General features: G+C 40.7%; 1 protein-coding gene across 1 annotated transcript in view; it reads right to left on the bottom strand.

Annotated features, from left to right (window-relative positions):
- LOC140151524 (phosphomannomutase 2-like) overlaps window positions 1-17,306 on the bottom strand; it is a 31,429-nt gene extending 14,123 nt beyond the window's left edge. Inside the window, exons 1-4 of the mRNA XM_072173893.1 lie at window positions 17,112-17,306; window positions 3,840-4,031; window positions 2,989-3,080; window positions 2,088-2,187 (exon numbers count right to left, since the gene is read on the bottom strand). Of these exons, the coding sequence (XP_072029994.1) occupies window positions 2,088-2,187; window positions 2,989-3,080; window positions 3,840-4,031; window positions 17,112-17,177 (450 nt within the window). The 5' untranslated portion in view covers window positions 17,178-17,306. The remainder of the gene's footprint in view (window positions 1-2,087; window positions 2,188-2,988; window positions 3,081-3,839; window positions 4,032-17,111) is intronic.
- Between the last annotated feature and the right edge of the window lie 9,762 nt (window positions 17,307-27,068).

Genomic DNA, 27,068 nt, shown 5'->3' with positions numbered 1-27,068 from the left:
CTTAATATTTTGTTTGGTGAAGTCCTTCTTGTTCTTCTTAAACAATCTGTTTCTTACAAACAAACTTTACAATATTAAAATATTTAAACCTTGCATGATACTCAGTACTTGTAAATATCTTTCTTCGTTTAGAAAATGTTAACATATTGGACAACAACATAAAGAATGAATTCGAGCTGGTTAAAAATATCGGTTTTCTTTCTTAGTTTTGGAATATTTCCAAGAAATGGTAATACAAACTCCTTAAATCTTGTAGGGATGGAAGGAAATGTCCAGACGAGTAACCCTGTTAAATGAGGATCTGGACATTATGTTGTTCCGCCTTGCACTCATTCTTGGATTGCGTTGGAAGGCTTGTCTGATAGCGGCTATGTTGTGCAAAGTACGTACAGTTCTTGGTCTCCCTGACCTGCCCTTTTTCAGTGACCTGCCCTTATTCAAGTTGAGGCTCGTACCTTTCTCCTGATACTTTTTGAAATTGTTCCTGATTGTTTGTTCACAAGGAGGCCTTCTGTGATATCGCCGTCTGAAATCTTGCTGGGCCTGCACAGCACTTTGTGTTTCTGCATATCTTAAGACAACGAAGGCCCTTTGACGGGCAGTAAACTGTTCGCCAACCATATTTGACAAGAAACATTGAAGCAATGAGCAGAGACTGCACTGCTATAAGTGAAGTACAATCTGAGTTTTACAGCTAGGTCTATATGCTGGTTGTCCAGTTATTATCATGTTAATTAAAAACCCATTGTTAAACCATCATTTTATAAAATAATGTCCACTCCAATCAACCTGTCGGAATATCAAAAACCATTGTTGGAAGACGGGATGAGTTGTTGGGCTTGTTGTTAGTTTTTGAGATGTAATGTCTTCATTCATCAGCTTTACCCTTATTCATTGACTGAATTCAGGTCGTACACGTTCAAAGGTGAAAGCATGAATAACAAAACATTATAGATTATAAAATAGATACGAGGACTAGATTTAATGAGATACACAGAACTTAGGAAGAGGTGAGCGAATATGAAAAAGGGCCTTTTGATCAAACTTGGAATGAACTGCATTGACGCATGCATTATGTAATCGCTCATTTCTTCGCAATTAGTCAACTGATTCAAGTAAAATTGACAGGTAAGTTGCAAAATAAGATGGGCTACACGCTGCTTTTTAAATTTTTTGATTTAAATGCTTAATTTTCAACTTACAGCCAAATTAGTTTGCCCGGTAATTTTTTATGGGACACCCTGTATGGTGACTTTACTGACTTATTTAACAACAGTGCCATTAAGTCACAAACATTTTAGAGGTTACTGTTGTTGGAATTTGGCACTTGGCAGACATTTCCCCCATATCATTTCCATTTTATTGATCAAAGTGGGGATTTGTTAATTGTAGACATGGTAGTTCCAGGACCAGAGGGGGCATGATGCAGGTGGGTGACAGAGGGTTTTTAAGCCTGCCAATAATTTGGGCCTCATATGGATGCCCACCCCCAATATTTAATATCTTCTGGAGCCTACAATGCCCACAGAATTAGACACCTAATATTACCTTTTCATAATGCCTTATATCTTGCTAATTAACAAATTGTATAAATCCTATCACATGGAACTCTATAGATATGTTGACAGCAGTAAGATAGTAAACAGGGGTCCATTTCACTAAACGTGACAATGATTCGTAAGTCTCAAAATCAATTGTAACTTATGATGTATCATAAGTTCCATTTCACCAAAATGACTTATGATCTAAGTAATAGGGATTGACTACAGAGACCCTTCGTAAAGTTACATCATAATTTATGAATGTTAAAAAATAAGTGAAATGGACTCCAGGTCTATCAACATGCTTGAGGCACTATGACAACTTCACTAATCAATCACCTTTACATCCCTGTATCTGATAAGTCATGACTTTATAAAGCACATATCCTAAAAACAGTTTGTACACATACTGCAAGACAAAGAACAATGATAGTTTCCTCTTTTCGCCAAGACAAGTTTTGTCTTTGAATATGGAAACAGTGTATGGTAATTTTCTGAATCCCTCATCTGATTTTTTTGTATCCACTGAGCCTGTCTTCTTCTTACCTGATCTAATTCAGAGAATTGATTCCTTTCTTCTCTGGTACAACTCCTGCCTACCGGACATATATTAAGCATGCCGTTACGAAACTCTACAAAGGTGCCCCTAAAATGAAAACAAAAACAATCATTGTCATGATAATTGGTTTGGAACTATTTGTTGGAAGAAAGTCAAAGTGGCTCATTTGAGGATGGTCAGACTGACAGTCCCATAAAATATTGTGTGAATTTAACTAGCGGGTTAAAGACACATTTTGCCTGACAAAAATGCAAATAAAATATCTTTTAGTGCTAACATTTCACAGGTTCAATGCCACAAATAAGTGCTTATTTTGATGGAAAAAGTGGGGATGAGGTTGTTGATCCGCCCATACTAACTTTGAAACAAAATTTAAAGTTGGCATCTTAAAATGGTGAATATTGATTTATTGATAAATGGATAGTGAGTGAATTGATTGGTTGATTGGTTGATAAATGAGTGTGATTAATTGGTTGATAAAGGAGTATTTCGTGATCCTAGCCTCCTCTTTTTATGACATTTTTCAGTAGATATCCATGAAAAATGCTTATTCCCAAAATTGCAGTTGATTCCGATTTTGTGTTTGCGAGTTATGCATGATTATGTGTATTACACTGCTTCATAGACAATGTGTTGTAATTTCATTCTGGTATACCAGAACGAAATTCAAATTTCACGATATCTTTGCTGAACGAATTAATCTGCAAGAAATTTTTTGTACATAAACATTATGTAGCCAGAGGTTTCCACTGATATAAAAATCTCAACTTTTTTGAGAAAAATGGGGGGATGAGGCTGTGGATCACGAAATGCTCTTTTAATTGATATGATAGATAGACTGACTAGTTGATTGATTAATTAATTAATTGATTGATATACATCACTCACCTTTTCGCTGGTAATGATATGGTAGACATCAGCTGCAGGGAATGGTTGATAAATTTTTGAACTTTTTCTTCACCCATAAAGTGGACTAAATTCTATAGAGAAAGAAACAATGTGAATATCAACATTTTAGTTCAATTGCTGCTGAAGATCAATTTTATCCTGTTTTATCAGAGAACTTAGTTGATCCATGGATCAGCTTTGATTTAAGACCTCATTTGATGAAATCAGTTCAGAATTAAAGAAATAGTAATCAAAAACCCAAGGAACAAAATCAACATTTAAATGTTCTAATCAATGGAAAGCATGGTGCTAGCTCTTTTGTTTAAGAATGATTTGTGTACAAATCATAGGACATCCAATGGAGCAATCTGCAACTTTTCAATTATTATCTTTCTTGGGATTTTGGATCACTGTGTCTTCATTTCTTGACCGATTTCAACAAATAAGGTAATGAATCTGAGCTAAAATATGCAGCTATTGGCTGCTGGTTCTAAATATGACATCTGTCTTTGTGTAGGATTTACAGGGGGTAACATAACTGGTATTGGAACCTTAATTCCTTTGCTATCTGTATGAATTTCAATTGGGGTATAGCCCTTTGCCAATCAGGGGTAGCGCTAGGTTTTCAAACAAGGGGTCAAAAATTGTGAAATTATTGATCCAATACAATAGAAATAAAGGGTTCAAATGACCCTTTAGCAACCTCTATATTGTAATTTTGTGCGCCAAAAGCTAAAAGAATGCACCCATGACCCCATGGCGCAAGTTAGCGTTACCCCTGTTGCCATTAAGTTCTCCCTACCAAGCCATTCACACACATATGGATTTAAACTGGGATAGCCCATTGTTACCTCTTTGCCAATAAGTTCTCCTGCCTTGTATGCTACCAAGCCATTCTCCGCAAACACATACTCGTAATTCTTGATAGTGTCTTCTCCTTCCATCTGTTCACAAATCTTAGAAAAATCTGAACCACCGACTAGACCTACTGTGACCTTTGTCTTCAGGTCATTCATGAATGCAAGCATGTCCGGTGTGATCACCTGTAGAAATAGATGCAAAATAAATTATCACAAATTATGCATACAACTTCAGATCTAGAATTTTTGATATATTTAATTTGAAATCCTGTTGCATGGTGGCTTGGATTGTGCATGCTGAGCCTGAGCTGGGTAGATGATTTCAGGTTGTTGATAACATCTTCAGGGCTGTCAACTGTTTGGAATTGTGTGGCGTGAGATACCGGGATGGAAATACTGTTTGCCGACTACAAAGTTTGTTTTGACCCATGATTATTTGAGCAGCGCTCAAGAATCTAAAAAGTGTGGGGGGCACTTATGTAGTTGTAAGAATCCAAGTGAAATAAAATGCGGATTTAGGGTGGTTTCGAAAAGCAAAACGCGGATCCACGATAAGGGTCTCAAGAATGTTACTTCAACAGCAGCAGGAATAGCTGATCATCATCGCTGCTGGCAACCACCATCTGACGGCGATACCGGAAATACCCAAAGCAAATAAGCCCAATCAGCATTGTAACTTCCGGTTTTTGAGAGCAGTTTTGGGACACTTTGACCTCTGACATATCAGGAATAGCGCTGTAATTATCAATTAAAATTAAATTTATCATTGAAAAAAAAAAAAACAGAAAAAAATAACAAAAAATAATATAAAACACTACTGGAGTAAACATTTACACATCACATAACAAACAAGCTTAGTGAAAAACTACTGGAGAAAACATCACACATTTTTTAAATACTTTTTAAATCTGCAGGTTGAAAGGCGATCATAAATATTCTTCAATATATGAAGAAATATGATTTTTTTTGTGTGTCGGAGAGAACCACTGTAAATTTCCATTCCAATTTGCAGCAAAAAAGGTATTTTTTTCATTTGAAGACATGGATAATATAAAAAAAATAAAAAACACATTTCAGCATTTGACTTTTTTGACCTGCTACAGGAAACAAACATGTTTTTTTTTGGCATTATCATTAAAAATATTTAAATAATTAATTTATGAAATAATCATGTTTTTTGGCTTTGTTTTTATCCTTGGTTAACATTTTAGATTATATTTTGTACCGCGTATGCACAAAAACCAATTTACCTGAATTTCCCCGAATGGTCAAGGACAAAGTGACACAAAACTGCAAAACTGTCCCACAATGCATTTTTGAGAGAGATATGTATGTCTTTGAGCTTCCAAAAAAGGCTTTATTGGGACGATGTGCGCTCGCAAAATTTGTGTATTTTACACTATTTTGGCCCATGATCGGGGTGAATTTTGATGGAAAAGGGGCTCCTTGCCCTTTTTCTTTTCCTTTGCCCTTTGGTCAGAGGGGCACTTTTTTCTTTCATTTTTTGTCGGGGGGGGGGGGCATTCTGCAGTTTTCTATTATCTTTCGAATAATCTAGAATGCTAAAATCCAAAAGTCAGTGCAGGGTTTGTCGGCAATAATTATACCCGAGAAGAGAGCTTAAAGCTATACCGAAAAGAAACCTGAAAGCACCCCTCATCAGCCTCTCATCTGACCCCCAAAGGGAGTGTTGAGAGTACAATTAAGTTTTACTGTCATTACGTATTTTGAAACGGTTGACGTTTTAATGATCCCCCGATTCCCGGTCGATATTTTAGCTGTGTCACGTGCATGACACTGGTGGGTAAAACTTCAGAAAAAAAACACGATCGCCGATAACAATGTGATGTGGGACTTACATAGGATTACACAGAGATATTTCTTGCCAAAAGTTGGCCCTACTTTGTCTGTTGTAATGTAATGAATGTACATGTAATACTAATAGCTCTAGCTCTAGCCTTCGTGTAGTTCGCAAGGCAAACTTAAAAAAACCGGGCAAAACAGACGTGTCATTTACAAAAATGTATCGGTATGACATTTTCGTTATTGACGCTGCCCTATTTTAAGTTTGCACAGACGAGGCATCTCAGTTTGAGTGCATCGATTTGTCAGTAAAGTACACATATACTCACTCTAAATTGTTCATCAAACTAATCCTGTGTTCCTTATGAAAAGAACCATATGCTGCATTGCATATGTACAATCACCAAAAAAAGATGAAAAATGCCATCTAAAAAACTTCAGTACATGCAACCTACGGCACTAAAATTGGAAGTCATATTTTATGTGTCAAACTCTAATTACACAGGGCGAATTACTCCAAAGGCTTGATTCATAGACTAGTCGGTGTGATCGGAAATTGGGTAACATTTGGTGAAAAATAGGATTTATTCAAATTTTCATAAAAAATGGTTTTAATTTGGTGGAAAGGATTATATTTTAATAATCTAAAAAAAAAAAAAAAATTTGTCGCATAAATTTTGTGTTTTCCGTGCCGCTAAAGTTGTGTGCATTATTTGTAGCGTGAGGGACGGACACTATGTTGCATTATTATGAAAATACTTCTCTTAGGAAGAGATTATATGCTATTGTCAATTTTTGTTTACAGATTATTAGTACAACCCTTGCGTACAGGAAATATCAATAAGATTTTTAATTGGATGTCTTCCTGAAGATAGGAGGGGTCATGGAAGGTGAACCCTAGAAATTTTGTCCGTCCCTCACAGATAAAAATCCAAAAAAGTTTTTTCTCTGAGAAACATTTCAAGGAATTAAATTAGCATATACCCTATCTACATGTATCAATATTAGTGCTCACCTTATACACATGTCACTTGTATGACCCACCCCATGACCCCCGGGAGTGGTGAGTCACTTTACAAAGGTGCGTCGGATTTAACTATACCATGACCCACATGTGCGTCTAAACAATGACGGACATTTGCCAACAATGACTGAGCCCCTCGTCAAAATTGTGACGCACATGTTAAGGATTATGACTGTCCTCATGACGCAAATTTGACTCACCATTTAGGTATTTTGACTGACACTGATGCACCATTGACGCACTTTTCTAGGTAAAGTGACTGACACTGACGCACCCCTCGGGTATGTTGTGACGCATATATTGAGTAAATGACCGCACCCTGCGCCACTTATTGGTTGGTAAATGACCCAACCATGACGCACATCCCCCGGGGGTCCTAGGGTGGGTCATACAAGTGACATGTGTATTACTAGAGATAAAGAAACTAAAATTCCCAATCTTTAAATCTAAGAGTTAGTCCTTAATTAATGTGAGGGACGGACATGTCTGTCCCTCACACTAACTTATAAGAGGATTTTTTTTCGAAATGGACCATGAAAAGTCCATATTGTTTCATTAAAAAAAAAAATTTAAAAAAAATCTAGAAATTTGCAATTTATTTTGATGCTTTAATTGAATGAGAAATTGTTGTTTTAAAAAAAGGACTTGTAATCAGGCTAAAAAGTTAGCCCATTGAGAAATGCATACTTGTGAAGCTAGTATGGGGTGAGTAGTCTTGAAAAAATCTTGATTTTACACACCACCAAATCGGGTTCGAATCAAACTCCAAACTCAGTGTTTTATTCTGAGAACAACACAAGGTTGAGTAAATGGGAAAAAACGGGGGGTGGGGTGGGGAGGGGGTTGTAAGGTTGATGGTTAAAAGAAGTTGATGATTAGCATGGTATACAGATAATATAATAACATTATCACTTATGAATAGCTTTATTTTGATACCAAATTTCATTTGTAGTTCCCATCAGCATTGACAAAATCATCAATATGAACATGTCGTCAATGAGGATTTGTGCATGTATAGTGGTGTGCAACAAGAAAAACAAATCAAATAAGAATGGCGACATCCTATCTATTGCGAAGTGGCGGTTTTATCAAATAATAAGAGCTGAAACTTGAAAGTGAACAGTGTCATGTGCTTGAAAGGCTAGGTCTATATATTTAACTATAAGGCCTGATTCAATTCCATGTTTTCGTCGAAGTCAAGTTATAATGGATTTATAGTGAATTCAATTTTGATGAAGTGAGTACACAAAAATTTGTTTAAGCTTACTTACACAGTACACATATACATGCATGCATGTTGAACCACACTCAGTTTCAGAGAAGAACGGCAGTCCCTTACTCAGATTGACGCAAGCGCCCTGTTAATGAGCGACATTTTGACGCAACATTTTGACACGTAATCGGCCAATCAGATTACCGCGTATGTTATTATGATTGTCAGACGATTGAATCACCGATCAGAAACACACGTCCGTGTTTACGCTGTGCACGCTCTCAAAATGTAAACAAGTGCCGTTCTTCTTTGACCGAAACTGCATGTAGCTGAGCGCATGCATGCCACGGCCATATCTGTAATCGCCATAGGGTAGCAAAAACATATACCGTACAAGATTAAGCCTTTTTAAAATGAAATTTTATGCATACCGAATTTTATCGGCTAAATACGCAGTTATGCCGTTTGAAATGACGCGTCAATTATTTGTAATTTCAGACGATCGTGAGATGGCTAAACATCGAATCGAAAAACGATTAGCAAAAAGCCTGCATTTAATTTAAAAAAAATATAATTTAACTTTTCCCAGATGTTCATTTAATTTTTGTGCATTAGCATTCTATTCAGTAGGCAAATTTCCCAATACTACAATGTACTACAGTACACACATACATAACCTATGATTCTGCATGACCATAGATGCTTGTTATGTAACACCTTTTGTAATTTACACCCTGTATAATCCAAGGTTATGAATATGAAATGAGGGCTAGCTGTTTACATTGTCTGTTTGCATTGCAATGGACCTGTGATTTTGCACAATGGATCTTGTTATTGCATGCTAAAAATATCCCATGTTGTCTAAATGGAAGAATGTTTTATAAATTGGGGGGTGCCCTAAAATTATACCCACAATCATACCCCTAATCTAACCATCATAATAACCCTAAATCCTATATGTACCTCTAACGATAGCCGTCCTTCATTCTAAACCCTAACCTAATTATGAAGTCGACGCCCGCCGTCGCGAAATGACAACCGCGTACGTCTAGAATAGCGTCGAAAGCGAGACGCGTCCAGCAAAAATCACGTAAACGCGTAAAACTCCCATCGTTCCGCTTCGCGCGCCGCAGCGCTGCTGCGTCGGTAGACGCATTTACGTCGTCGTCGTCGATAAACTCTAACTCTATGTCCGAACCCCAACACAAAATACAAAAATATTTTTAAAAAATCATCAAAATTTATTGCATTTGCAATTCCTATTTTTGATCCATGGTATAATATTATACAGTATCCATGGTATAATATTATACAGCCACCCATGCATAGCATGTGTGCACTGATTCATATTTTTTTTTTTTTTTTTTTTTTTAACTTTTAACTTAAAAAATGAACTTTTTCTGGTCCACTTCGAGAAAAAATCATGTTTTATCTTGGATGTACAGGTACCAATGTTTGTTGAGTGAAAATATTTTGGTTTACATATCAATAGTGCAACCCCTGCCACATGAAATATCAATGAGATTTTTAATTAGATGTCTTTCAGAAGAGAGTTGGAGGTCATGGAAGGTGAATGCTAGAAATTTTGTCCGTCCCTCACGGATAAAAATCCAAAAAAGTTGTTTCTCTGAGAAATATTCTAAGGAATTAACATAGCATACACCCTATCTATCAATATTAGTGCTCACCTTACTAGAGATAAAGAAACTAAAATTACCAATCTTTAAATCTAAGAGTTATTAGTCCTTAATTAATTAAGGGACCGACATGTCCGTCCCTCACACCAACTTATTTTGGATGTACAGGTACCAATGTATATTGAGTGAAAATATTTGGCCACTAAATATTAAACCAAATTCTTCTACCCAGTCAGAGAGTCTGTCTAAAACAAATTCAGGCCAATCCCAGAAGGTCATGCTCCCAAATTTTTGGAATTAAAGGTCCTGTTGCTAAAAAAGAGGGTCTGTCTGTCCCTCACACCAACTTATTAAAATTAATATTATTGTAAATTACTGCTTCTTTATCAGTAAAACTACAATTGGGTATTGAAAACAAACAGCATGAAGTAAAACTTCTGTGTAATTTGAAATCAAAAGTGAAATACACACTGAATAACGCCAATAAATGGATTAGGGATTAATCTAATGTGATAATCACAACCAGGCACATGTAGCTTCCACGAGTGCAGAGACAGAGAGACCTCATCCAGGCTCAGTGCACCTTAAGGGCACACAACTATATGAATCAACTGGCGAATTACCTCTTCTCTCTTTTTTTTTTTTTAAAAAGAAAAAAAACAAGATCACTTTCCTCACAAGGAAGTGAGGATTAACACTACTAAACAACTACTACAAACAACTGACTTGCAGAAACCAATCTAACAGCTTATGTGAATGAAGACACTGTTGGTTAGAACACTCAAAATAGGCAATGTGCCGACAGTCAATAACATCAACAGTTCAAGAGTCGATCTTTTTGTCTGCAATGACAAACTGACATTCAACATGAATGTAAAATGGTTCAAAGTTCAAAGAAGTAAACGTCAGTTCCAGAGTTTTCTTTTAGAATTCCAAATGACATACGTAAATCAGTTCAAAGTTCAATGAAGTGACCATAGGAGGACACCGGTGATGGATATACATGTCATGGTAGGCCTACACAGTGACCTGTCCATTTAGTTTAACACATAGTCTTTCAGGTGCTCAGGAAGTTTGTGAGGGCGCGCGGAACGCCTTTGTGTGAGCAATGGTGGCATGATCTCAGGGCCAACCATACTAGCTTGGGGGATACTTTCACTAACCTCACTGCTGTTGTTACCGGTACATGGATTAGACTGTGCAACCAAACCGGAGGTATTGCTGGAGCTATGACCGCTATCGCGCAAGGGATCGCGAGGATCTGACTCAGAACTGGGGTGCGAGTGATTAGCATTCCTGGGCAGGGGGTCACAAGTAGCAGGTGTGGACAACTCGCCAGGTATGAAAGGAGGCTCTGGAGGAGTACATTCAGGGACCACTTCAACAAACTCGGAATCCTCGGTGGGTGGAGACGACTTGGGAAAGGGACGAGAATCCAGGTCAGGATAATACTGGACCTTAAAGCACTCAGATTTCTTGATACGATAAGAAGTATTCAAGCTGAGAACCCACAAACTTGCGGATGTTGCACCATGGGCCTTCGATAGTAGTGACTAAGTAGCGATCTCTAGCATGAGATTTCTTGCGATCTGAGTAGAGGTAGACAAGATCACCAACCTCCAACTCTGCTGCTGGGGAGGCAGATGCTAATGGGGCCTTTGAATGAGCACTGTGTGGGTGGTTGGCTTTTCGCAAGGCATGCTGGGCCTGAATCATTTGACAATCAGTGAAAGGAACCTGCTCATTGGTAAACTGGTCTCGCTGAAACCACATCTCACGGGCTGAAAGACCTCGGGATCTGATGCAGTATTAAGGGCTGCAGTAGCAATGGCAAGTGATAATGCTGTAGCCGGACCACCTGTAGAATCTTGTCTGAGCAACTCATCTTCAAGCTCACGAATGGCTTTCTCAGCAACAGGATTCTTGTTATTATTTTTAACACGACCGATCTCAACCGATAGATGGTAACGTGTGAGAAGTTTGTCATTGGCGAGTCGAACAAACCCTGGTGCTGGGTCAGTACGAATGACTGCAGGGGGCCATCAAGTGGACGAAGTTCAATGCACAATTGAATCAGGGCATCACGCAATGTGCCATGTTGTTCATTCTCGACAATGCAAGAAGCTGTGTAGGACGTTGAGGTTTCGCGCAGCACAAGGACTAGCTGGCGGCTACGCTTCAGGATATCAGCTGCAAAAGAAATGCCAACTGCATCGGGAGGGTCACTTGAGGACTGCTCGATCAATGCCTTAGGGGCATTGGACAGAGAAGCACACTGGTGACAAGTTGATGTCACTTGATCAATAGCCTTGTCCATATCAAGAGCATAAAAGTAACGCTGGGTCACCAAACTGAGCTGATGTTTGGAGGATGGTCAAGTTGGATGTGCAGGGCAGTGAGAAGACCATTTAAGACCTGTCTGGGAACAACAATACAATCGCGAGTTGGGGACAATGGTTGATCACGATTTAACAACAAGTAGGCCATCTCTAGCGATAGATGCAACCTGCAAATAGCGCTTCACATCTTTGACAGAAGTAGCTTTCTTAGAAGGGCGAGTGCCCTGAACTAGATGAGCATGTGTTCGTCGCAGATCCGGGCATTCCTGCTGAATAGCATGCCAGGCTGCTTTGCTGGCAAAGGGAGCTTAGCTTTCCTGGACAGAATGTCATGTGCGGAAACACGAAGGACAGTTGCTTCCTCTTCACGTTTGATAAAGGAGCAAATTTGACAAGTGGGCTCAGTGCAGTCAGGGGCATTACGACTAGCAAAGTCTGAGGGGGTGTTAGCTGATCCTGCAAGATGACGAACAGACGCTTGGAAACGACTGACAGTGGAGAGGAATGTGGACACGCGAGGACTGGCTGAAAACTCACCCCGCAGAGCTTTTCATATGCCTGAACACAAGGTTTGCTGTCAGTGAGGATACATGTCTTGTGTTTGGACTGAATAACATAGGGACTGAAGTGCTTGGTGGAGGCAGAAATAGACAGCGCCTCAATTTCACAGGGTAACCATGTTGGCTGTCGATCACGCAATTTAGCACTGAAGAACCCGGCGAGGAGGAGTTTGTCATTATGGAAATATACAATGTCGCACCCAATGCTATGTTTCTTCACGGATCCATCAGTAATGATCCAAAGCTGATCATTGGGATGGGGAAGTGTGACTGCCCTAGCGGAAGACAGTGCTGCTTGAGCCTTGTGAAAAGCAGTATGCAAACTATCAGACCATGTAAGCTCTTCAGTTGATTGGTGCCCTGCAATAGCATCATCTAATGGGGCTACCAGACTGGCACAATTCTGAATGACACGGGCCAGAACCTTGTATGCACCGATGAAGGACCGCATGCCACCAACTTTGCTTGGAGGCGAGCAGCTGGAAAGTGTGGCGATGCGATGGGGGCTAGCACAAAGGGTTCCATTTGACCAAATCCAACCCAGAATTACTGTCTTTGGGGGCAAATGACTGTTTTGGAAGCAGAAAGACGTAACCCAGACTTAGACAAAGCTTGCAAAACTTGACGCCAATTCTCAACAAGTTCATCCACAGTATTACCACCACAGTACAAGTCATCAGCGAGTTTTGCTACGACACCTTTCTCTAAGAGGTCACCAAGGACACGACACATCAGTTCCTCAAGGGCTGTTTCAGAACCTGGCATACCCATGGCACACTGTGTATACACACGCACCCCACGAAAGGGAGTTGCAACACCACAGTATTTCATGGACTCATGGGATAAAGGGATTTGGTAGAAAGCACTAGTCAAGTCAGTGGCAATCAAATACTTCCATTTGGCAATTGAACGCAATGTTGAGTCCACATTGGGCATTAGAGAGGGTTGTGGCTTGCTATATCTACCGACATCAGCAAATGCAGTAACCAGGCGAAAGCCTCCATTAGGCTTCTTGACAAGAAAGGACGGGTTAAGGTATTCGACACGCACACCGACATCTTCAGGTCTAGCAAAGACGCCTGCATTTTCAAGCTGATCAAACTTTGACTGCAACTCTTGGAGTTTATCCTGTGCATACAATGGGAGACGACCTTTGCGTTGGGGGGGTTGGACCGGTCCCATATTAACCACAGATTTGAAAGGGCCGAGAGCACCATTGTAACCTGGGAAACTAGGGTCAAAAACCTCATCGTACTCATCGAGAAGACTGCGGAAGTTGGATTGCTCACAAGTGCCAAGTATACCATCTGGGTCAAGGGCAACAGCAGCTGAGTAGTTAACCGGTGAACTGGGCTTTGGGACATTGACTGATGCTGCTGCAGCAGTGTGTGATGGCTTAGAAGTTAGTGATGGTGAATAAACAGTGTGTATCTGGCCAAGATGTTCATGCTTTCTGATGACAAGTGGCACACCAGTATTGTTGGGAATGCGAACCCTGCCTGCAATACTTGTGATTACATCAGGCTTGGGCCAGGCTTGTTTGGGCGGTAGGAACCTACCGAGCGGGTATCAACACGGGCTCAATGGCAAAAGTAGCATCTGATTCAACGATGTCTGCAGGGAGATTTACCTCAACGTATGAGCCTGGCCATATGGTAGTGTTTTGAGAAGGTCCACGAAGTATATGGGCACGACGAACAGTGTGCTGGGATTTGGGGCTCTTGTTGGCGCCATATGTGATAATTGTACCATCTTTCAAGATGATTTGGTTCTTAGCAGGGCGAATTGCAACATCATTGTATTTCATGAAGGGAATACCTGCAAGGATTTCTTCGTCAAGGTCTCTAACAACTAGACCTTTAAAGACAAAGGAGTGTCTGTCACGAGTAAAGGTGTTTGTTGTTTCCCCAACTACCTTAAGAGGGGATGACCCATCAGCTTGACGGGCAGACTGCTAACTCTGATGAATGGGGCATCCTAATCGTTGGACAGTGTTTTCGCGAATGAGATTACCAGTGGATCCACTGTCAATGGTGATACGGACCGCATGGTGCTTGTGGAATGCATCTACATAATTAGGAGACTGATCAACATGAATTCGCAGCGCTGTCTGAACATTGGGCTGCGCACTAAGGTCAGATTGGTCAACAAAGGCGCATGCTAAATCTGAGTCGCTGTCACAATCATCAAGGATGTTAAGCTGACGAAAGCTGGCCAGGTATTTTCTGTCCTTTTCAGGGAGGTACGAGCACTCGCTTAAGAAATGCGCATGGTCATGCCGACCAGCTTGCTCACACAGAGGGCAGGATTTACCAAATGATTTCTTAGCTTTCAAGTTAGGCATCGGTCTACGCTGACTTCTAGTGCGCATGCTGCGAGCAGCATCGTTTGTGCTCAGCTCATCCAGGAGCGAATCCAGAGCTTGAGAAATTTCGGCTTTGATAGAAGCCAAGGTGCGGATCTTAGCTCTGTACCGCATCGCTGCTTTACTAATCGGGCAGATCAGGGTTTATAAGACGCAACCACGTTAACACTACAAAGTTTTCTAGTGTAGGCGTAATCTCCTCATCTTCATCGATGACTAGGTCATGGTGACTGATGCCGCCTCCTTCACGCATGAGGTTGTCTTCGGTGAATGCTACTAGACGCTGGTACAAGTCCTCTGGCCGTTCATCAGGGCCAAGGGTAATATTGTTGAACTCTAGGAAGTGGCCACCTGTTGTTTGGAAGCCAAAATGGAGACGGATGGCTTGCCATATTTTGTTCAGGCTGGTGCAGTTTTTGAGTATTGTATTCCGTGAGATAATTGGACAATAGTTGGCTATTTGTCCAAGCATAAGCTCCAATGCAGCATTTTTCTGGACTGCTGTTTTCCTTTGGGCTTCCTGTATGTCCTCACCATCGTTAGTGAGACCTCAAGAGGGAAGTTTTTGACTTTTGCCCCATACCGCTCCTTCAACCAAGTAGGGAGAAAAGCTTGGGTCTAATGACAGTGTATACTGGAGGTTATGTTTCCAGCTTTCAAATGAGTTTATTGTTTCGTTCTTTGTTAGAGGCCATTGCTTCGGCGCACGATGTGTTGTGGCCATGCTGATTGTATTTACACTCGTGTATGTGAACCAGAATAAAAGCTAATATGCAGCCTTGCAGGCTTAAGCTTACTGTTTTAAGCTTACTGGTCGCTCACAGTCTTGTGACAGATCACACATTTAGGGTTCAAGATGACCACCAATTTCGTCAGGAAGGTCAGCTGAGAGACTTCAGAGATGACTGGTTTCGAATCCAAGCTGTCACCACGCCAATAAATGGATTAGGGATTAATCTAATGTGATAATCACAACCAGGCACATGTAGCTTCCACGAGTGCAGAGACAGAGAGACCTCATCCAGGCTCAGTGCACCTTAAGGGCACACAACTATATGAATCAACTGGCGTAAGATATTTAGGCCATCATATGTCCGTCCCTCACAGACAAGCTGTCCGTCCCTCACACAAGTATTTAGGGGGTATACTATAATCATATGATATTTCCACTGAACTTGAATTATTTTGACAACTGCATTTCATTTAGATGTCAAGGATAGCATTAGTGGTGGATTTGGAGAAATCTTGCCAAATTTGAAATTTTGTAACATTTTGTCCGTCCCTCACATAGAAAATGTCCGTCCTTCACATAAACTTTGGACCCGCTTCATAGATGCCTTGAAAACAAACTGAGTCAAATTTCTTGATTTTTGGAGAGATGGAACATTACTCTTTCATGAAAAGTATATTGATTAAACATGTGTATAATATTCAATAGAAAACTTGAAGATGTATGGTGGTGATTGCTTATTCTATTGATTTCCGTCCCTCACACATGAAAATTTTGTATAATGAAATAATTGATGCACTTGTGGCAACATTTTCATGCATGAAATAACTATTGGTTGAAGGGTTATATATTAACCTTTAGAACTTAAAGGAATAAATTTTAACAAGGGTTAATTAAACACAGCAATTAATCTATTGATGTCCGTCCCTCACGTGAGGGACGGATTCCGATCACACTCTAGTGCACATCGTTTATTAGTTGATTGCGTACGGCCATGGGTGGCCGTACACGATTTTTGATGCTTTTGCAGCGACTGGGAAAACAGCCTAAACATCGCACAGAGCTGACATGTACCACGTGACATCTGATCATGTGATATTTCATATTTACGGCACTAAAAGTTGAAGTTACATTGGGATTGTGTGCTCCAGAAAACTTTTTCTGGATTCATAATGGAGTATTAATTACAATTTCAGCCATGCACGTTTAGGTAAGAAGTACAACAACCCGTGTAATTAATATTATGACAAACATGCAGATATTTAAGCTTCTGGAGCCTTGTAGTTGTACGTTTTAATAATTGCTCTAATTGAAATTACGTTGCACTCGCTTTCTGCATGTTATACAGATCCTCCCATACCGTCATGACCGTACTAGCTAAGTACGGTATGGGTTCCTCATACTAGCCTTCGTGTGGAGTGGAGAAGGCTAGAGAAATTCAGCTAGTCTAAATGAGTAATGAAAATACATGTAGGGTAGGCCTGTACATGCTGTACTATACAACAATACAAATAACAATGTAACTGTCCCGGGGTAACTGTATCATGATTATCATCATTATGATTTATATGAAGTATAATTTTTAAGCTTACCTTTCTTGGTTCTGTTAATGTGCCATCAACGTCAAATAGAAAAATAACCTCGTCTTTCTTGGCCATATTGATTCGGAGGTTTTATACCTGGGTTTTGTTCCTAAATCGTGTTTATGGAATGTGTTTTATGAACTGCTGGTCCTGTAATCTTGTTCTTCGATTTCATCAACCATTGAACCACCATGCCACGTAAAATCAACAACAAACAACATGCACGTAATCACAGCTGATAACCTTTGAACTCTGGCGCGAACTTTTGGGTGATTAGACTGCATCCTGCTGGTGTGAAAACATCCAGCGAGTGAATCATATTGCATGAAACTCACCCCACCCACCCATCACATCATATGATTCACGATGCGAATATTGATGGTGGTGATGATGGTGATGGTGGTGATGGTGATTGTGATGATGATGGTGATGGTGATGATAGTGGTGGTGATGGTGATGGTGGTGATGGTGATATTAAATGATGATGGTGATGGTGGTGGTAGTGGTAGTGGTGATGATGATGGTGGTGATGGTGATGGTGGTCGGGTGGTGATGATGATGGTGATGGTGATGATGATGGTGGTGGTGATGATGATGGTGATGGTGATTGTGATGGTGATGGTGGTGATGTGATGATGATGATCGTAAATTCGTAATGAGTGGTGATGATGATGGTGATGGTGATATTGATGATGGTGATGATGATGATGATATATGGGGGAAGGTGGGGCATAACGGAACACTTAACTTTGAGGATGCTCTGTGACGTCACCATAAGTAATATGACTGTAAAAATTATATATTCAGTTGAAGTTTGTATTTACCTTTAATATACCATTAACCAATATAACTTGAATCTTACAATTTTTTATAAAAATGAAGAAATATTTTCAAAAAAAAATCCGTTTTGCCCCACTATCGGGGCAAAACGGAACCCCCCTATGGGGCAAAACGGCACCCTGGGTGCAAACGTATATTAGTTGATCCACTAGGCCCTAGTCCTAGTTATATGTAGGCCTATATTCAGTTACAATATTAAGTGGGCCTACCATCTCTGTGGAGTGAGTGGTTAACTTCTTATAGGCCTAGTAGGTCTATAATATGAATGACCAATATTTGATTAGAAAGAAATATTCAGTAGGCCTACCATCTCTGTGGAGTAAGTGGTTAACTTTTAATCATTAATTCTATATGTAGGTCTAGTTATATGTCTATGTTTCAGCGAAGTGTTTACCATGTTCGAGTAGGCCCCTAGATTAACGCCTACATTTCCTTGAGTGAAGACAAGTCATGTCCAATTGGGGCAAAACGGAACCCATCTGTGGGACAAAACGCCCGGGGCAAAACGGAACCCTGTTCCGTTATGCCCGCACCTAGGGTTCCGTTTTGCCCCATACCCGATTTTTTAGAAATTGGTTGCATGCATAATAGGCCTACATCATATAGGCCATGCACTTAATACAGCTCATGGCTAGTACCTTCGTGTTTACAATATACACAATTATTTGGGAATCCGATATTAATGAAGTAAAATTTCAGCGCATTAAACATCTACATATCTTACACCAGACGGGTAGTAATTTTTGACTCGATCTTGCTCGAATGTCAGTGGATTGTTTCAGATAAAATTTTTGTTGTAAATCCTCGTAGCCATACTTGTGTTCCTCAATATAATTTGCATAGACAGCAGTATTGCCAAGGCCTATTTTTGCAGGTGGTTCCGTTTTGCCCCGGGGGTCCGTTATGCCCCACCTTCCCCTGGTGATAGTGATGATGATTGTGATGATGATGGTGATGATGGTACGTGATGGTGGTGATGGTGATGGTGGTGGTGATGATGGTGGTGGTGATGATGGTGGTGGTGGTGGTGGTGCCGGTGATGATGATGCCATGGTGGTGATGGTGATGTTGGTGGTGGTGGTGGTGGTGGTGTAGGCCTACGTACGGTGGTGATGATGCCGATGATGATGTACGTGGTGCCGGGGGGTCACTCCCATTGTGGCCTGTACACATGATCCGCGATAATCAACTTTTGAAAAGCACCCTAAACAAGGATTTAACCCTTGGCTGAAACGAATACCCTAAACACGGATTTTCTTCCTTGCATCAAATTTCATACCCTAAATCTCATTTCCGCGTATTAGCAATTGCAATTTTGCTACCCTTTTTTCCAATATTTTATGTTTTTGACACCCTAAACACGTTACGCGCGTATCGTGCCTACCCACGAAAAACTACCCTTTCAAGTTACGCGTTTTCATTATCGCGGATGACAGGCCACAATGGGAGTGAACCCCCCGGGACGTGGTGGTGGTGATGATGATGGTGATGGTGGTGTACGTGATGATGATGGTGGTAATGGTGATGTTGGTGGTGGTGGTGGACGGTGGTGGTGGTGGTAGGGTGGTGGTGGTCACGTGATGGTGGTGGTGGTGGTGATGTATGTATGTCATGGTGGTGGTGATGATGATGGTGGTGCGGGTGGTGGTGATGATAGTGGTGGTGGTGATGATGGTGGTGCGTGTGGTGGTGATGATAGTGGTGGTGGTGATGATGGTGGTGGTGGTGGTGATGATGATGATGATGGTGGTAATGATGGTGATGGTGGTGATGTTAGTGGTGGTGGTGATGATGGTGGTGGTGGTGATGATGGTGGTGATGATGATGGTGGTGTACGGTGGTGATGATGGTGGTGGCGATGGTGATGATGATGGTGCGGTGGTGGTGGTGTACGCCCGGGGGTGTACGGTGGTGATGATGATGATCGATGGTGGTGGTGGTGTACGGTGGTGATGATGATGGTGGGGGTGGTGATGATGATGATGGTGGTGGTGATGATGATGGTGGTAATGGTGATGTTGGTGGACGGTGGTGATGATGGTGGTGGTGGACTGGTGGTGGTGATGTACGGTATGTATGTGATGGTGATGGTGGTGGTGATGATGGTGGTGCGGGTGGTGATGATGATGATGGTGATGTTAGTGGTGGTGGTGGTGATGATGCGGATGATGATGGTGGTGGTGGTGGTGATGGTGATTTTAGTAATACAAATGTTTTGAGAAAATGTCTGAATTTTGTTGATGTCAGTGGACGGTTGTTAATGGAATGAAATAAGAAAATGATCAATGACGCTATGGTGCGTAGGCCTATAGGGTACCCTAACGTTTTGATATGGGTGGTACGTGATGGTGGTGGTGGTGATGTATGTATGTCATGGTGGTGGTGGTGATGATGATGGTGGTGCGGTGGTGATGATGGTGGTGGTGATGTATGTATGTCATGGTGATGATGGTGGTGGTGATGGTGATGTTAGTGGTGGTGGTGGTGGTGATGATGGTGGTGGTGGTGATGATGGTGGTGGTGGTGATGGTGGTAATGCGGATGGTGATGGTGGTGATGTTAGTGGTGGTGGTGGTGGTGATGATGGTGGTGGTGGTGGTGGTGATGATGGTGGTGGTGATGGTGGTAATGATGGTGGTGGTGGTGGTGATGATGGTGGTGGTGGTGATGGTGGTGGCGATGATGATGATGATGGTGCGGTAATGGTGGTGGTGTACGGTGGTGATGATGATGATCGATGGTGGTGGTGGTGTACGGTGGTGATGATGATGGTGGGGGTGGTGATGATGATGATGGTGGTGGTGATGATGATGGTGGTAATGGTGATGTTGGTGGACGGTGGTGATGATGGTGGTGGAGATGGTGGTGGACTGGTGGTGGTGATGTATGTATGTATGTGATGGTGATGGTGGTGGTGATGATGGTGGTGCGTGCGGGTGGTGATGATGATGGTGATGTTAGTGGTGGTGGTGGTGATGATGCGGATGATGATGGTAGTGGTGATGGTGATGGTGGTGGTGGTGGTGATGGTACTAATTAATGATGATGATGGTGATGTTGCAGGTGGTGATGATGATGGTGGTGGTGCATGATAGTGATGGTGATGATGATGGTGGTATGGTGGTGGTGGTGATGATGATGGTGGTGGTTATGGTGATGGTGGTGGTAATGATGATGATGGTGATGTTGATGATGGTGCTGATGATGTTGGTGGTGATGGTGATGGTGGTGATGAGGATGGTGATGGTGGTGGTGATGAGGATGATGGTGATGGTGGTGGTGATCACGGTGATGATAATGGTGGTGATGATGATGATGACAATGGTATGGTGGTGGTGGTGATCATGATGGTGGTGGTGGTGCAAGTGATGGTGATCACTGTCGCCCAGTGGCGGCACCAGGTAATTTTTTCCGGGGCAAAGTGAATTTATTATTTTTTTGGGGGGGGGGGCAAAATCGACAAATTTTGCGCAAAATTGACTCAAAAAGTGGACATTTACGTAATTTTGAGGGTTTTGCCTCAAAAGTGTGGGGGGGCAAACTGGGCGGGGCCGGGGGAAAGAAAAATATAGTCATCATCAATTCATCATCATCACTGTCACAATCACCAAGTAGGCTACAACATCGCGGCCAATGTGCCGAATTGCATTATACACTGGAAACACAACAAATATTATGGAAGAATGAATAAATAAATAAATAAATAAATAAATAAATAAATAAATAAATAAATAAATAAATAAATAAATAAATAAATAAATAAATAAATAAATAAATAAATAAATAAATAAATAAATAAATAAATAAATAAATAAATAAATAAATAAAAACAAAAATACACCCAGTGATCCCAGCGCTAGTGTAAAAAATTTAAATTGTTTATAAATTGGTTACTGAAGGATAAGTCATGTAGTGTTATTTGGTAGGCCTATTTGCGACTTTCTGCTAAACCACTATCAGGCTATGTTAACACTAGGCCTATGACAATTGTCCAGAGATGAGCAAGTTCAGATGAGCACTGATGGGCCCTTGAGGCAAAAAATATGAAACAAGGCAACTTGGCATGGAAGACAGGGAGATGCAAAAAAGATGCAAATTTGTTTGATGGCGTGACCCGACTGACCCTAAAAGTAGGCCTGATCCTAGACTTTTATTTTTGTTTTTTGCAAAATAAAATGAGTGCGAATAAAAAAGTTAAGACTGGATATTTTTAAAGAAGAAAAAAGTTCCAAGGTCTTTATCATACAATTCACAGCTTTAAAAGTAAACAAAATCCCAACCAGCTTAGGCCTATCTTATTTTTTATGTTACGCCAATCAAACAAATTTTTTAGGCCTTACTTTTTGGCCTGCCCTTCTCGGGCCATAGATGAATAATGTCTCGGGCAATCCCCCTGCCCCTAAATAACTGAGGGAATTGCGCCCTCTAGTAATTTGTGAATGACCGATTGCAGCAGCTGCCGCTGTCGAAATCCAGTTGCCTAATTGCCATTTTTTCACCAATTTTAACTAAATTTACTTGAGGTAATCACCATTTGGTGTTAGGTCAAAAAAAAATGTTTGGTAAATCTTTTATTTTTATGAGCTTTTATGGGCCCTTCCTCCATTTTGAAAAAGCTAGCATATCCGGGGCCCGTGGGTAAAATAAACGCATGGCCCTTTTGATCACTGATGATGATGGTGGTGCAGGACTTCATAATGTCTGAGATGGGGATTCCGAAGGTAAATTTGCCCAATTCAGAAAAAATTGTCACAAATTTAGCTGGAAAACAATGAAAAATGTGGAATTATTACTCCCATCTGAGCAAATATTTACGTGGGGCGAATTGTTTTGGGGGAGGAATCTGAATTTTTTAACCTGAGAGGGGAATGTTTTATTATTAGCGAAAAAAGAAAAAAAAAACTGAGCGGAAAACAAGAGGGAATCCGAGAATTTTGAGCGGACGGCGACACTTGCGGGGAACGCACTAAATTGTTTTGTTGATTTTTTGGGTAAAAACTATCACCCATCCCCCCTGAGACCTAAATACATTAGTCAATGGTCTCTAAAGCCGAGATAAGGGCGCCCAGAGCTCCCGCCAGAGCTGCCCCACAGTCCCAGATCGTCCAGACTAAGGGGCTGTGCATGGTAGTCCAGGGCTGGGGCTCGGGGTGAAAGCAATTTTAGGCACTGAGTTGAAAGGGCAGGGTTAATGTGCAAGTTCTGCTCACTATACTCGCATCTGATCATCGCGTGGCATGTGGTGTGGGTGGCTGGTTGTATATCCAGTTGTATAATATGCCGGGTTTTTATTGACATCAATTGGTTAGTAGGCCTAATTCTACAACGTTAAAGCAACCAAAATTTGCCCCCTTCCTAAAACATGTTATTATTGAACGTTAAACCAACTAACGTCAAAAACACACACAAAACCCCAGCAAACAAACCGAAACAAACAAACTTGCATTAGGGGGCCTACAACCATTAACTTGGCGTTCCGACGTTGTAGGCCTATGACGTCACTCGATTGCCCACTGGGTTAACTTTTAGCCCGTAAGCCGATCGGAATTTGTGTGGGTGTGGAGGCCCTGATATATAGGCCTACGGGCGGGTTCAATCTCGGTGGCCCATGAACAAGAGCTAACAGAAGCAGTGCGGGGCCTTTTTATCAGTTTAACAGGCTCAAATCAGCGCTTCGGTTACAGGACCCGGGACCCTGGGACTTAATTTGCTTCCGGGGTCGGGCCGCCACTAACTTCAGGGGGGGGGCACTTCAATTTGAAATGGATATAGGTGTAGGACTGGCACTTTCGCACTAAGGGGCATTTGGTGAGAGCAAAATGTAAAAAATATGGGGTCATTGGGTGAGAGCATGATTTTTGGCATTCGGTGAGAGCAAAATGCAAAAAATATGGGGTCATTGGGTGAGAGCATGACCTTTTTTTAAAATGGAATCTTTGGGTGAGAACCGTAACAGCGCCACAGAAACCTCGAAAATCGAATTTCTAGTTCTAAATGACTTCAAATTTCTTTGTTTTTTCAATATAAGTAACAAAATCAGTGATGAATGAAAGTTGCTGTTCAAATTGAACTTGTAAGGGTCTTTGGGTGACAGATCAAATGGAAAAATAGGGGGTCTCTTCGGGTGACAGAGCATGTGTTCGTAAAAAAATATGGGGTCTTTGGGTGACAGCGATGCTGAAAAAGGGGTCTTAACAGCCCTATACGCGTCACCTCCCAAGTTGGAGTGCCCCCCCCCGGGCCCCGCCCCCACCAGTCGTCGAAACGGGAACAGCACTCAGCAAGCAGGCCTATACAGGGTGTAACAATAAAATGTGTACAATTTTGAAAATAGAATGACACAAATATGCCAACTATTTTTTGGTTTGATATTTATATGTCTATCAAGATAATTTCTTTAGCCACCAGACAAGCTTTGTTCAAATAAAATCGTAGGTATACAAGTGAAGATAATAGCCAATTATGTAACCTAGTCTTAAAACCGCTTGGGCCACTTTTGTCTAAGTGTTACAAAAGTGACTGAATAGAGTTGAACCATGGACCAGTTGGACGGTGCTCTTATGATAGGTCGATTAAAACAATGGGGTATTCGAAGTGGTAGAAATGGTTACATAAAAGAATATCTCCTTGAGTTTTTGAAAGTAACAACTAAGCACTGACATAACAATTTACTAGAAATCGTGGCTGCAGCTCAACACCTTCAAACCCAATTCACGTTGGAAGAGTGTATTTTTATGGTTGTGACATTCGGTAGCACATGGAGTCAAGCAGAAACCATAAGATTGTTTATAGCTCATTTTTCAAAGTCACGTCTTCCATCAAGGCATACAATTACATATAACTATAAGAAGTATGTAAATTTTATTGACAGAAATGCTGGCAATAGTGGTCGCCCCAGAACAGCTAGAAGCCCAGCTGAACTTAATTTCAATTTTATTGTTTTGTACTTATGGGTGCATACTGCAGTTACTGTCCGTTTTCCTATACACAATACACAGTGCTCTTTCCCATTGACGAGTGACCTCTACAAATAGCCCTACGTTAAAAGTATGGGGTTATGACTAGTTAACGTCGCTGTGAAAAATAACCGGCCAATATTAAAAGTACTCTTCTAAAGTTCTAGAAAATATAGTTTTTTAAAGGGGCATTTACTTGTTTTTATACATGAGCATGGTGTCCACCTTGAAATACAAGTGGCCCCCCCGGGGAGATATCGCGCACAGAACGCCCTCAATTTCGGTCAAACTAGCTCAAAGTCTGGTTTTTTACATATACGTAATGGTTATACATATACAAATCTTAATCTGAAATAGTTAAGCGAAATTCGGCGTCTTTCGGGTAAAATTTCATGATTTTCTAATATTTTGTATAGATCTATACATAAAATTCCCGTTGATTTTAGGTTAATGCGTGCATTGCATCATGGGAATGAGCCATAACATTTACGTTACGTTGTTGATGTTGATGTTGGCAGATGATGAGTTGGCGAGCGAGTGAAACAGTGTTGTTGTACATGGTGCGATACACCCAGGACGATATGTAACTATTCGTTTCTTTAGCTTCAAGGGTCAGTTTGCTTGCGCTTCAGTTTAGTCATCCTCAGGAACCAACTGAAGTTGGAAAACTTTACATTTCAACCGTTGCGTGTGATGACGATGTATGTACTGTGTTCAGTCTGAGACGAATATACCGGTACCTACGCACGAGTGCAGAATTCGACAGCATGCACTTCTTCTCTCTGTTCAGCAACTGGATGCATGTTCAATATGCATTGCAATTTCATTATTTGCAACATCAACTACTAGTACCATGTATGTATAATGTAGCCGATCCTGTGTAAGTGAGGACGCGATAAACATTCTGATGAGCCTAATGATGAAGTACATCAATACTAGACTAGTCAGTGCTATAACTATTGCACATGAATTAGTAGTGATCAAAGCATTACTTCACATGCTGGGCAAATAGGCGCAAATGCATGAATGGGGTGCAAATGTACATGATAAAAACATGAAAAGGGGGAACATCATGGAAAATCAACGGAGCATTCAAGAATGATTTACTCGAGTCTAACTCTAGCTTCCATGGCATGGGATGGCGATAAACTGGAAATGACTTGATGGCAGCTGCCAGCCATGCCAGCAGGGACTCAATTCAAGAAGAAATGCCATCGCATGATCGATAGCTCTTTTTTGCGATGTGACCCGGGATGTGACACCTGATATGAGACCTTTGACTGACATTCAAAGTTGATGAAATGTCATCGTATTGTTATGTAGTTGATCATGTACTGCATACAACAAGTAGTAAATGGTGTTCATTAAGGTGGTACTACACACCCCTGATAAATTTTGTGACTAATTTTGCATTTTTCTCAAAAAATAGCTATGCATTGGTATCAAAAAATAGCTATGCATTGGTAACAAAAGTTATGTATATCATAGGGCAGGAATCCAATTACTTCATTGAAATTTCAGTGATTCAAGACAAGTGGTTCAGTTACATTAAGAAATTAGGTACATTCTAGCGGTACCTCTTTTCTTATCATAAATAACGTACCGTTTGTCTAGAGTCACTGAAATAATTATTCCAGTGTAGTAACTGGATTCCTTGCCCCTATAATATACATAAATTTTGTTACCAGTGTCAGTGTGTTATTATTTTTTGAGAAAAATAGTCACAAATTTATCTAGGGGTGTAGTACCACCTTAAGCCATGGATTTTCAGGTAATAAATTTGTGCCCGAGTACCCGACTCATTTTTCGGGCTGGTAATATGGTACCCAAAAATTTTTAACAAATATTTTATTCCTTTTTCGGTTGTCTCTGGACCTACACATAGAGATATTTTTTATAAATGCTAGGATCATTAATAATAAAAAAAAAAAAAAAAGGTTTATGTTTTTAATATACAAATTGATAATTTGTATTCATGTTCCATTGTTCATACTCTGTTAAGTAGTACTACACCCCTGTAGTAAATTTGTGACCATTTTGCATTTTTCTCAAAAAATAATAACACACTGGTAACAAAAGTTATGTATATTATTGGGGCAAGGAATCCAATTACTACACTGAAATTTAATTGACTCAAGACCGGGCTCAAGACAAGTGGTTCAGTATATAT

The sequence above is a fragment of the Amphiura filiformis genome, chromosome 4 (genome assembly GCF_039555335.1).
Source record: "Amphiura filiformis chromosome 4, Afil_fr2py, whole genome shotgun sequence".
Classification (NCBI taxonomy): domain Eukaryota; kingdom Metazoa; phylum Echinodermata; class Ophiuroidea; order Amphilepidida; family Amphiuridae; genus Amphiura; species Amphiura filiformis.
This window is presented reverse-complemented; position numbering and strand designations above follow the sequence as displayed.